The sequence below is a fragment of the Corapipo altera genome, unplaced genomic scaffold, assembly GCF_003945725.1.
Source record: "Corapipo altera isolate COAL_440 unplaced genomic scaffold, ASM394572v1 58, whole genome shotgun sequence".
Taxonomy (NCBI): domain Eukaryota; kingdom Metazoa; phylum Chordata; class Aves; order Passeriformes; family Pipridae; genus Corapipo; species Corapipo altera.
The window spans coordinates 2,432,637-2,445,330 of record NW_020884898.1 but is presented as its reverse complement, the minus strand read 5'-3'; the positions used below and the strand labels follow the sequence as shown (position 1 = coordinate 2,445,330).

The 12,694-nt window shown below is 41.0% G+C and overlaps 1 protein-coding gene across 3 annotated transcripts in view; it reads left to right on the top strand.

The window, feature by feature from the left end:
- Nucleotides 1-1,075: 1,075 nt before the first annotated feature.
- MYH15 (myosin heavy chain 15) overlaps nt 1,076-12,694 on the top strand; it is a 45,476-nt gene continuing 33,857 nt past the window's right edge. Inside the window, exons 1-10 of one of the 3 annotated variants that reach the window (XM_027648597.1) lie at nt 1,076-1,215; nt 2,284-2,387; nt 2,904-3,047; nt 4,735-4,891; nt 6,334-6,361; nt 7,226-7,319; nt 8,511-8,531; nt 9,138-9,230; nt 10,637-10,700; nt 10,793-10,891. In XM_027648597.1, coding sequence (XP_027504398.1) covers nt 1,122-1,215; nt 2,284-2,387; nt 2,904-3,047; nt 4,735-4,891; nt 6,334-6,361; nt 7,226-7,319; nt 8,511-8,531; nt 9,138-9,230; nt 10,637-10,700; nt 10,793-10,891 — 898 coding nt within the window. In that variant the 5' untranslated portion in view covers nt 1,076-1,121. The remainder of the gene's footprint in view (nt 1,216-2,283; nt 2,388-2,903; nt 3,048-4,734; nt 4,892-6,333; nt 6,362-7,225; nt 7,320-8,510; nt 8,532-9,137; nt 9,231-10,636; nt 10,701-10,792; nt 10,892-12,694) is intronic. The other 2 variants (XM_027648598.1, XM_027648599.1) reach the window with 2 other exon arrangements.

Below are 12,694 nucleotides of genomic sequence, written 5' to 3'. Positions count from 1 at the left end.
AAGTGTGTGTGTGTGTGTGTGTGTGTGTGTGTATTTATGTCTGTGTATGTAAAAAAACAAACAAACAACATATCTGTTTGATCACTTTAGAGAGTACAAAACAATCAAATTAATTACTTGGCAGTACAAACCCAGCAAATTAGTCTCACTGATACCCATATCCCCTGCCCTCTCTTTCATGATAAAAGGCTCCTAAACACCACGGCCTTGTCATTTGAGAAAACGTGCATAGGTATTAAGCTGGACTAATATGCTCAAACTAATCTAAAACCAAAGCCCTTGCACCAATATTGCAGATTCCCTTGCCCTATGTCACACCCTGCTGCAGGGGGAGACCTCGTGAATTCGGAGGTACCAGCAACCTGGGAAGCTGCACCAGCACAGCAACTCCCCAATCCGTGTTAGTCCTGTTTTTATTAACATGCTGATTCCTGCAGTGAGAGGAGTGTCCTGCAGGGAGTAGAGCTGTTTCCAGCTCTGGTGCTGACTTTCTGCAGCGAGAGCATGGGCATGTCCCTGGTGCCACATCAAGGGCATAACACACACCCTTGCAGCAGTTCTCAGTTTGCAGCAGTGAAGTCTTGCTCCGTGTTTGCCAGAAAATGCCTACCTGGGATGGTGCTTGAAGTGGCTGAGTGGCACAGCTCCAGGGAGACCGGCATGAGAGCATACCTCTGCTCCAGGCAATTTTGAAAGGGGCCAGAAGAGGCCCCTGCTAAGTAGTTTTTAAAATCACAGCTTCAAGTGGTCACAGCTTCAAGTGGTCCCTCCTGTTCCTAAGCACCATATGTGCCATGAAGAAGAGATAAAATTCTCCTGTGGAGATAACTGTGACCCATGTCGAGGTTTTTGAACCCTGCAAGGTCTGAGTGACTTTAAATACGCTGAGCCAAGGAAGGGTTTAACTAAGTGTGCAGTATAGCTCCAAACCTGTGTATTTTTGATTCAAATTAATCATCACTTTGATCACGCACCTGCCATGTTGTGCTGAGCATTTTATATTGCCTGGGATCGTTCACAAAATAGACATTTGTTTAGGTGTTTTTTCCCCCTCTTTCTTTGGTGGATCAGGTGCCTTTCTTTTTCCTCTGTGAGCTGTGCCACCTTGAATCCTTGCCAAGATGATGGTCGATATGTCAGAGTTTGGGGAGGCTGCTCCCTACCTCCGAAAGAGCGAGAAGGAGCTGATGAAGGCTCAGACCGTTGCCTTCGATGGTGAGTTGCAATACCTTTGTGCTGCCAGTGGCTGGTTAAGAGGGATGAGGGTTACACCCAAGTGTAGTTAAGGAAATGCAGAGCAAAGCAGGATGCAGAGTCTCCTTTGTCATTGCTATGCTGCTGCTGCTGGAGGTAGCTGGTTCAACCAAGTTCTGGTTCCTTAATTTGGCAAAGCTATTAAAAAACTACAGATAGTACAAAATAAAAATAATCTATGGTGAGTAATTATCTAGATTTAGAAGTGAGGTGTATCAATACTGCTCTGCTAAAAGGGGAATCATCTCTGTCATTTTGAGAGAAAAACAACAGACATTGATGTTTCAGTAATGAGAGATTCTGTGGCTTGACTAGATGTCTTGTTTGATTTATAGGCTGTATGACAACGTGATGATAGCTTTTAATTTTTCATAATTTATTTTTCATGAAATGGGTTTATATGAGCCCTGAAGTTTAGTAGTAAGTGTGTAAATATGCCAATAACTTTAGCCTTTCACTATTCCCAACAGTTGCTGTAACTGAAGACCTAAAGTCTAGTGCAGCTACTCTAAACTCTAAAAAGGCACATACATAACTCAATGTAGGTTATTAATATTGCTGTTTTTCAACACAAACCTCAGAAAAAATATGAAGGAATAAGGTTAAATCTGATGGCTGGCAGGCAAATAATGTGGGTTGAATTCCTTGCGCAATTTGAAATTCTCTGTGTGACTTTTTAGCTTACGCCTTAATTTGGGCTTAGATCTCAGTTTCTCCATCTGCACACTGGTGATAATGATTATGGATTTCCCATGGAGGCTGAGGCTTAGCCAGCATTAGTGAAATATTTTGACACCTTGTGTTGGAAGGATCTAGAGGAAGCTGAGCCGTAGTTTCAAAGGGAGACAACATTTGGGAGCCCTACTCCTTTTGCTTCATCAGGCAGTTTCCCAGCACTGCCAATCTGTTGCAATCCCAGAGGTTTTGTGTCACTTGTGCAGAAAAAGTAACCCAGAAATCTCGCTTAGGTAGGCATAGTGTTACTGTTTGATACAAGCCTGTAAACCCTCAATCTCCACAATTTCACAGGGAAGAAGAAATGTTGGGTTCCTGATGAAAAGAAAGCTTACGTTGAAGCTGAAATTACCGAAAGCAGCGAAGGCAAAGTGACTGTGCAGACAGCGGATGGAAGGGTACAAAACTGTTTTTGTCTGATCTGTGACTAACAAGGCCAGAGCTGCAAGATCCAGAATTTCCCTGTCTTAGTTTAAGCTCAGTTACCTGTTTCATGAAATGGGCTGAGAAAGGGAAGCCCCAGTAAGTGGTACCACATCAGGATAAGATAACACTCAGAAAACCACCAAGGGAAAACCAGCGATACAGTGTTGGGTAGTCGATCGTCAGCCACCACACAGCCATGGGCAGTCTGTGCCTGGAGGTTTGCTACCAGCCAGTTCTGGTTTGGTCCCCACAGGTAAAACCCAGGCTGTAGCCACTCCTTTTGCAGCCATACCATCACGTTTCTTACTTTTGTCATCTCAGCCTTCCCCCATGCTTCTGATATCTGTGTAAACAAATGATATTATGTATTGACTGAGCTGAAGAACTTCCCTCTACAGGGGGAAATATATATTTTCTCTTATAAGGTGTGTGAAGCAACAGAAAATCCCGGTGTTTTCCAGTGTTTCTGTACTTATTTGTCTTTGCAGACCATGACTATAAAAGAAGATGACGTGCAGACAATGAACCCTCCCAAATTCGACATGATCGAGGACATGTCCATGCTGACCCACCTGAACGAGGCGTCTGTGCTGTACAATCTGAGAAAGCGCTACAGCAACTGGATGATCTACGTAAGGGCCAACACAGGGTGTATTTAACTGCCTGTATTTCAAGTCCAGACTTCGTGTTTGAATGTGTTGTGTTCTTCATATTTGTTTTACAACTTTGACAAGTCACAGAACTGAGGGTCTTGCTCATCTTTTCAAGAAAGAAGTTGCTCAGAGCTGGCACGTGCCTGAATACAGACAAAATCAAATTAATAAGATGGTGCATAGCTCTTTGGTTTTTCTTGCTTGCCTAGGAGAGGTGTGGTGTGGGACGTATTTTCTTCTATCAAGGCACTGGGGAGACCCAGTTTGTTTTTCATCTTCTCATACTAATCTATGTCAACACCAGCCATGGGGATTTCTTTGCTAAGAAACTGCCTCAAGCTTAGAGTTCTCTACAAACATAACTTCTTTAAAGTATGAGCCTTTCTATCTTAGTTTAGTAGTTATATGCCCTTCATTTTCAGTGCTAACATCTGTCTTGTTTCATTCTGATCTTTCCCTTTGTTCTGTATCTTTCCCATGACATGATTAACATAATTTCTGTCAGCACCAGAACAAGTTTCAGTAGAATCTAATTTTAAAGGGACAGAATTTTGCTCTCAGCTCGCTGCGTTCAATTGTGTTGGAAATCAGTCAGAGGAATCTATTGATTTTCCAGCCAATCTCTGCTCTGACTTTTGGTATTCATCAGAAGAGTAAATCCAACTTTTTCCCATTTAAATTCTGATTGTCAAACACTTTCTGCATTTCTCTAATAATCCTTTTACGGACATGTATGGCCTAAAGCACAGCTTTGTTTGTAGATCAGTATAGGTAGAAAGTTAAATTTGGCATCTTGCTTTAATCCATTTTCTGGTTGGGGTTTATTGTTTTTCTTGTAGAAAACAGGACTGAGAACTCATGCCAAGGCCTAATGCTATTTTTAGGGGAAAAGACCTAGATTTCACCTGAAACTTTTAGAATTTAACTGAGCTAATTAATCTATGTGCACTTAGTGATTGTGCCCATATAACAACTGGGTTTCTTTGAAGATTTTTACCTCAAGCTGGACTAAGTACCTGCTGACACCAATCCCCTGAGGTTACAACTGGAAGCTCATTTTTCCTCAGAATATCCAGGCCCCAGTCAATTTGGACTGTTGATAGTCCAAAGAACATCTATAAAGATAAATTTTTACCAACTGTGTTTCTCCAAAAGCTGAAAAAAGCTCCACATCTTTGCAGTATAACCCTACGAAGTTGTTTTCTCTTTGAACGTCCACCAGAAATTGTCCAAAGGTGCTCACATGAAAATAATAATGAGAGGCTTTTTTCTCCTCCTAAGAATGGATTTCAAATGGGAAAACTGTAACTTTCCATCACAATGCCCATTTTCAAGAGGAAACAACTCTCATGGGGTAGCAAGGCAGAAAATCAGATGTAGGTCTATTTGCTGCTCCTTTGTTTTACTGAAAGGGATGTTTCTGTTTCTGGTTGACATCCCAAACCCACTTTTCTCCTTTTGAAAACTTCCATATCTGTAGTTTTGGTATTGATTGCCATTAGAAAGTCAATTAGCAGACCAGTATCTTCAGAAATTCAAATCGAAGGCTGAAATCCAAACCCAAATCAGCAGCTGGCAACACCAGGTCCTGCTTGGTTAACTATGACTTTTTACTTATTCACTGAAAGGGTTTTTTTTTCTGCTCTTATTTTGTGTTCCTCTCTAGACCTATTCCGGTTTATTCTGCGTGACTATAAATCCCTACAAGTGGTTGCCTGTCTACAAGTCGGAGGTTGTTGCTGCATACAAAGGGAAGAGGCGCTCAGAGGCTCCTCCCCACATCTTCTCCATCGCTGATAACGCGTACCACGACATGCTGCGGAGTAAGTGGCACTGTTTGCTCTCACACTGGGTTTTGCTTTAATTAGCTGATGGGGTTGTACTGGATGGAAGTTTGTCAGAGCTTTTACAGCATGTAACAAACATGAAAATACTCTGCAAGCAACGGGGCTTGGCAGTCTGCTGGTTTTTGTTGTGTATGTGTATATCTCTCTCTCTCTCTCTCTCTCTACATATATATATATATATATAATTTTTTCTTAAACCCCCCTGCCTTTTCCAGTGGTACTTCTGGTAACAGTAAGCTCCGTACATGGATTTATCTGTAAGGTGCACAAATTTAGCTGTCTAATCTGGGTGAATCCATATCCAGAAGTAGTTGTAACAGAAATGGGCCCATGTCCCAAACGTCTGTGTTTTCCCAACCTCAAAAATACACTTACTGTCAGTTTAGGCTCTGTATTCTAACACTGATAAGATGTATGCATTCCAAGGTTAGTGAAAGCCAGCTAACGAGGGTGCTGTGGGCACCTCACTTGCACCAACTTGCCACGGCTCATTGTCACACCACGTGCTCTGGCTCTGGGCATCAGTTCTGTGGCACTGAACCTCCGATTTCCCTGTGGAAACTCGAGGGTCACCCTGACCCTCAAGTTACTGGGGAAAAAAAAAAAAGAGTTTATCAGCAGGGGGCAGCAGCAGTGTGTTAACACCAGGTCCTGCGAGGCGGCAGCGTAAATCCCGAAGAGGCTTGACTGGAACACATTCTGCTGTTACCTGGTTTTAATAAAATGGAAAATGCCTCAGCTGTGAGGGGACAGAAAGTGCTGGGCAGAGGGGATGTGTGTGTGGCTGCAAAGAAAAGCCCTTTTGTCAGATAAGACTATCCAATATGTAGCCTGCCATGATGACTGGGATTTTAAAAAGAAAAGAGGAATTGAGGTGCAGTGACTTGGGAAACTGCCATGATTTAGCATTTGCTGAACTTAATAATATATTAAAGTTGCAAAGTGTTCTAATAAATACTTGTTTCTGATCAGGCCATTAGGCCTGGACAATAACTTGCTTCATTCCAGCATTGTAAGGAGTGGCCTGTGAAAAACCAGCAAAATTACTTTGTTGATGTGATATTTAAGGAGCAGAAGGGTCAGATGTGAGCAAAGACACACCCAGGAGTAAGGGAAGAAACGTTTTGGTAACAGGAAATTACTTTCTTTATTATAGTTTCCCAGACACAGGAGAATGTATATGACTCACAGGTCTTTAATACTGATTTGGACAAAACTCAAGAGAAGTATTAAGGGCAGGGCTTTCACTGAAGGAGGTCATTCGAGGTGATACTAGTTTTTATCTTTCTGTCTCTGCTTCATGTGATTCTCTACCGTCCTTGAAGGACTGATGCTGGAGTAGTTAGTACTCATTTACAATTATAATAAGCAATTTGCACACCCTATTAAGTTTGTCTCCTTTTTTTCCTCCTCCACAGATCGGGAGAATCAGTCTATGCTGATCACGTAAGTGTTTCTTTTTTGACTGATATGAGACTCTGTTGCCTGTGAGAAACTCTGAAGAAAAAGAAACCTGAAGTAAAATACAAGTTGACTCCTGAAATCTCAGCTCAATCACCTGGAACTTGATTCAAGTCGAGTAACTGGCAATTTGGCCATCTGATGGTTAACTTGAGCTCCATAAGAAACTAAGGGTTTGGTGGAGGTTGGCCCATTTCTGATCCCCATCCAGTGTTCATTCCAAGAAAGCATGACAAGTCAGTAGGCAGTTAGAGAAGCTTCTTCCAGGGTTAGCCCTGCTGCAGCTGCCCTCTTCAGAACACAGAGGAGTCCTTCTTTTCAGTGTGGTTGCTCTTGCTGCAAATTATATTTAAGAATGTTATGTAGATGCATTGAAAGAGAGGGAAATGATCAAGGTAGAGAAGAAGAGGTGTGCCATTTACTGGCAAGCATGAAAGATGGAGGCTTGAGGGTGTCTCTACACAGTCATATGTGTTCCTGGGTAATGCTGGTAAATTATTGCAGCTTTGCTGTACTTTTTCTAACTCATTAGCTGTATATAGGTCTACCTCAGATATTCAGTCTGGAAGTTTGCAATAAAACTTCAAGGCTTAAAGAAATCTCAGCAGGTTTGGACTGGACTTCTGAGCCCAGTCACATGAAGAGTGAGCCACTGCTATCATAGGAATTCACCTCTTCATTCAGTCAACTTGATGCAATTTTCATGGAAATGGCCAAACAACAGGCTGCAGGCATCAGAGTCAGTGATTCTGAGAATATCCTTGAGGCAAGGAGCTGGCTGGAAAGTGGTTGAAAGGATGAGTTACAGCTGTTTGAGCAATGCCTATGTTGACTTCCTCCTTCCTCTAGCGGAGAATCTGGTGCTGGCAAGACTGTCAACACGAAACGTGTCATCCAGTACTTTGCCACAGTGGCAGCCCTGGGTGAAACTGGTAAAAAGAACGTAAGTCTGCCAGTGGCTGTCTTATTTCAGACTCCCAAGGTTCCCTTGTTGTGTACAACTAACCTCATGAGTTGCAGTACTGACAGCATGCTGTTCTGAAGGTAGAGAGACAATGCACAGATGAACTTGCCACACTCCAGGTGGAGCAGAAAACACTCTCAGGTTTCTGGACAGTTGCTTGTTACTGCTGCTCTTTTTTCCAGGAGTTTTAGGTTTTGTGTGTGCTAAATTTGCTTCTGATTGTGTTAAAGCTGGTCAGAAGATGGGGAGACTATAAAGATTAAGAAATTTCTTTTTCATAAGGAAAATAGTCTTCAAAAAGACTAGAATTATAACTTCTCAACAAAATGTCTGTTGTGGTGAAAGCTTTTCTTTATTCACCAAAAAATAGGAATGTTTTGACAAAAGACTTTTTTTTTTCAATCAGCTTTTGTGTGTCTCTGTTTGGATAAGTGCTGTTTTTCTTATAAGTGCTCTCTAAGGTTACAGTGAATACTGTATTCATGCTACTTTTCATCTTGTGTTGCTACGAGCTTCATTGCACTTGAAGGCTCAGTGCTCTTGCATGGTGAATTAACTGACTTTTATGACCTGTATTTGTAAGACCAAAATTTCAGCCAGGCTTTGAGTCTATACACCATCAAAGTCTAATCCACATTCATCTTAGGCCTGCAAGGCTTTCTTAACAAATGACTGAGTGATCCAGAGCCAGCTTTCTGCATGCAAACATGGTTGGTGCTCATGGTGGTTTCGCTCTGGAGATGAAGGAACCAGTGAACCAAAACACCAACTAACTGGACAGGGAAAGGAGACTGCTGCCAGATGGCAAGAATAAAAGGGTGTAAATTCAAACAGACAAGTTTTAGGCAATGAGATCATGCTGCACTTAAAATTTTGGATTATTTGGGGGAAAAAAGGATGATGATAATGAAAATAAAATGCAATCTGGGCTGATAAACCACATGGAACATCTTCCAGCTTCAATATCTGTTATTTGCACCATTGTGATGTATGGTTAATACAAAGTAACTACCACACATGATTTTTGAAGGCTTCAAAAACTACTGCTGGTGTGTTGGTGCTCACAAGACAGCTAACCTTGCTAATCTTTATCTTTTGTATTGTTCTTCATATTAATATTTACATTCTCTCTTTTTTTTTTTCCTCTCCATTGTGTTTCTACTTTGTCAGCAACCCTCTACCAAAACTGGGGTAAGTCATGAGCTTTGCTATTTTACCTTTTCCATGCCAAAATGGTACTGGGCTCTGTCAGATGTGTCACAAACCTCAGCATTTCACTTTGTGTGGTTCCCCCAGTGAAGCATCCCCGGAGCCCAGGCAGACAAAGTCATTCGCTTCAGCAAACTGAAGTCTGTGCGAGTGACAGTTAAAGCTTTTCTCATCCCCCAAAATCCCAAATATTACAAGCTCTGAGTGCTTTCAAATCTAATGCATTCTAGCTCTTGTCAGTGTCTTCAATAGCCCCTCTCCTACACACATTGACGCCAATGTCCCCACATGATCCACAGTATGCAGGAAGATACAGTGACTTCTTTTGCATGCAGATGGCACAAGATGTGAAAACTACAAAGCAAAACAGTAGGAAGCAGCAGAATGTTTGAGGCCTTTTAAGCACTTGTAATTGCCTGATGACCTTGCTGTTATGCCATTCACACTGTGCCACCCCTGGGGTGAAGCTAAATAAATCACTTTGCTATAGAGGCTCCACTCTGTAAGTGAATGCATGGCTGAGTTATAGTTGACAGGTGACTCTGTGGCCTGTAGGTTTCTCAATAGTATTTCAATCTTGATTCCTAGGGAACCTTGGAGGATCAAATCATTCAAGCAAACCCAGCCCTAGAAGCTTTTGGAAATGCCAAAACCCTGAGAAACGACAATTCCTCACGTTTTGTAAGTCAGTAACATAATGCAGTGATGTCTAATTCAACAATGGCCAGTTAATAATATCTCTGTCATAAGCCCTTCATAAATTGCTTCACATTTTACCCAGTAATGTGATTGGATTTCCACACAGAGAATGACTAAGTAGAATCTAACAAAAACAAAAACAAGCAAACAAGCAACAACAAAAACCAACCAAAAAACCCAAACAAAAAACCAAACACACAAAAAAACCCAACACCTAAAAACAAACTTACTGAAAGGATTGAAAAATAAAAAGGAACAAAGAAAGATCCACCCTGAATAATTGTTTAAAATGTTTAAATTGTTTAAAATTAACAGGAGACAAGTAAAGCCCAGTTTTAGGAAGCCTTCTCAACAGTAAGGGCATATCTTCTCTAGGACTGCCTCTGCTACATAGCCTTATTTTCCTACCATATTTTCCTCTAGCCTAAATCACTTCCCCTTTCTATAATAACACTACTTCATCACTAAGTATCAGAAATACACCGCAGTCCCTGGTCCATTTGACATCATCCCTCTCTGGAGACCCACACATGCAGCAGTACTCCTACTTTTGATTCATAACATCTAGCTTTTTGGCTCAGTAAGCTCCCCCTGCTTGTCCCTCACTGCTGACATGACCTTGGGCCTCTCCTCTTTTCCGTTAGGCTTGCAGTACAGCAATAGTTTGGGAGCTCTGCCTCTGCCACATTTGGTTGACATTGGCTCAGAAGTCCAAAAAGAATGGCATGAGGATGACAGCCTGAGTTTGGAGCCCATGCTTCCCTAACAAACCTAGTTAAAAATTAAATTGGAAAGTGTGGTTGTAAGCATCTGTGGAAAGCTACACAACTGTAAAAGGGGCTTGTCAGCTGGAACAGAAATTAATTATTTTAAAAAGTTTATGTGTTCGAATATGAGAAACTAAATGAAAACTACTAATTTTTTATGAATTGGGATGGATTAATATGCAAATTTAATGGGCAAAGCCATGTAAAATCACACCACCCTTCTGACATAAGTAGCTGCGTATAACTTAGGACTGCAAATGAGGAGAAGCCAAAGAAAGGAGCTTGTGTCCCTTAAGTCCAGGCTTATTGCTCTGAGTCCTGTGTTACAGTAAACCTACATCATGAAACTGGAAGCAATGTGCTTTCCTGTATCTTAGCCTGGCAGATAAGTGTACTGTTATCCTTTCTCTGCAAGCAGATTACATGGCTATATGTACAGAATTAGACTTGGAGAAGAACAGTATCATTGCTGGATATTTCTCATTGAAAATCCGTCTGTGCAAATCCAAGGAGTTGGCATGAACTGATTCTTTGGGCCAAATGATTGCCGTCAAGCAGCATCCTTTGTTTCCCTTTGTGTATATTATATGCACTAATTAGAATATTCTTCTTGTGAATTAGGGTAAATTTATCCGAATCCATTTTGGAACTACAGGCAAGCTGTCATCTGCTGATATTGAGATTTGTAAGCAGAAAACTCTCTCCTTTTTAAAAATACAGTTGCTCATCTGAAAGCTCTGACAGCCTTTCTCACTGAATTTTCCTTTGTGCAACTAGATCTATTGGAGAAGTCCCGAGTGATTTTCCAGCAACCTGGCGAAAGAGACTATCACATCTTCTACCAAATCCTGTCAGGAAAGAAACCGGAACTATTAGGTAAGCATTATGTGGATCCAAGGCCTTTAAGAACCAACTTTCAACTGAATGGACAGTGGCTAAGGAGGGGTTGGGGGCAAACTCATGTGCAGAAAGGCCCTTACACTTCTACTTGATGAAACTGAACTTCCACTGTCAAATACAATCTTTCAGAGATACTGTTCCAGTGCCAGCAACAGAGACCATTTTTCTAAAGTTTAAGACTTTTAAAACATAGCAGTATAAAGGCAAAAAGTGTTACACTGAATTTCTGTAATCCAAGGTCTCAAAACATCTGGAAAATGCTATGCCTCCAAAAGCATTTGTGGTGATAAAACTTTAATTATCCAGATTTTCACATATGAGAAGATCTGCTTATAGGTCTATGAAGAAAAGTTAGTTTCCTCTTTCTGCCCCAAGTGACAAAACTGGCATCCCAGCATGTTGTGTAGCAGGAGAGAACGTTCAAAGCTGCTTGCTGCTGATTATGTGGTGATTACCCCTTTCAAGATTCCCCTGGCTAAATGTGGTCCCACAGATCCACTGCAGAAGGGCAGAGAGCAGTTGAGGTCTCTGCTGCCGTCTCCTAATGCTTTGAATAAAACCTTCCCTAGTTATTTAAGCGATGTGGTTTGCTGGCTTCAATTTGTGCTCTGAAGGAACACATTTTATGAAACACATTGTGGAGTCACTTTATTGCTCTTCTAAACTCCCACTAGGCCCTAGCAACCATGATCTCTTTTGAAGTCTTATTATCCTGACAGTGCTTAGTCAAGTCCCTAACACTCTTAGCTTTATGTGGCCTAATTAATGACAATTACATTACGGGAAAGATTTCAAGGAAGCTTTGCACTGAGATTCCTGTGAGAATCCCTGTGCTGGGAAAATATGCTCTTTCTCTTAAACTGTCTGTATACTCTACAACAGTACACACCTTTCTGGCCAGCATGAGCAAGTCTGCAGGCTCTTGAAGAGGCTGAAAGCAACAGGGACTTCTGTTTTGCAGACAAGAAATGTATGTGCTTGTATATAAACATATACATATCTAAATGTGGATAAGTATAAATACCAATAAGTATAGACAAGTATAAATGTAGGTAAATGAATATATAACATAGTGACTACATAGCAAAGTGAGATAGGTTTATAGACAATAAGATTTTATATAAACATATATTGATAGACATATTTACATGCATACATGCATATTTGGACATGTAGGAATGTGTGCATGTATACAAAAGATTGAAATCCATACCAAACCTTGGTCTACTGAACATGGGAGAAACATTCTGTTGATTTAAGGAAGTAGATCTCTGCCTGTAGTTTTGAAGCCAGCTAGCTTTCTAGAAAATAACTCTGCATTTGTGGGTTTTGATGTGAAGGCAAAGGAAAAAGAAGAGAGAGAGCAAACCGTATTCAGACTTTTGTCTTCTGCAAAGTGTGATGGAAGTCACTATTTTGTGAGTCTGTTATAAAAAAGGGGAAACTTGGATGAGAACAGTATGTCTTGGATTATATGTCTCTCTACTTAGACAATATTTTTACTCCTGCAGGCACACAAGGCAGAAAGCAGGGCTATACAGGAAATTACAAACTCAATATACTACAATACATGCTTAATAGATGTGTATGCAGTATTTCCATATTCTTTTTATTCACACTTTCTCTAAATTATCATCTTCAGACTAAAACAGTAGAATAAGAGAGTTGGTTGCTGCCCTGCAGTTGTTGAAAAAAACCCCAACCAAACAGCCCAGTTGTGCAGAGCAAAATGCATGTTCCTGTTGATTTTTTGATCTCCATCTTTGAAGTTAACCTGAA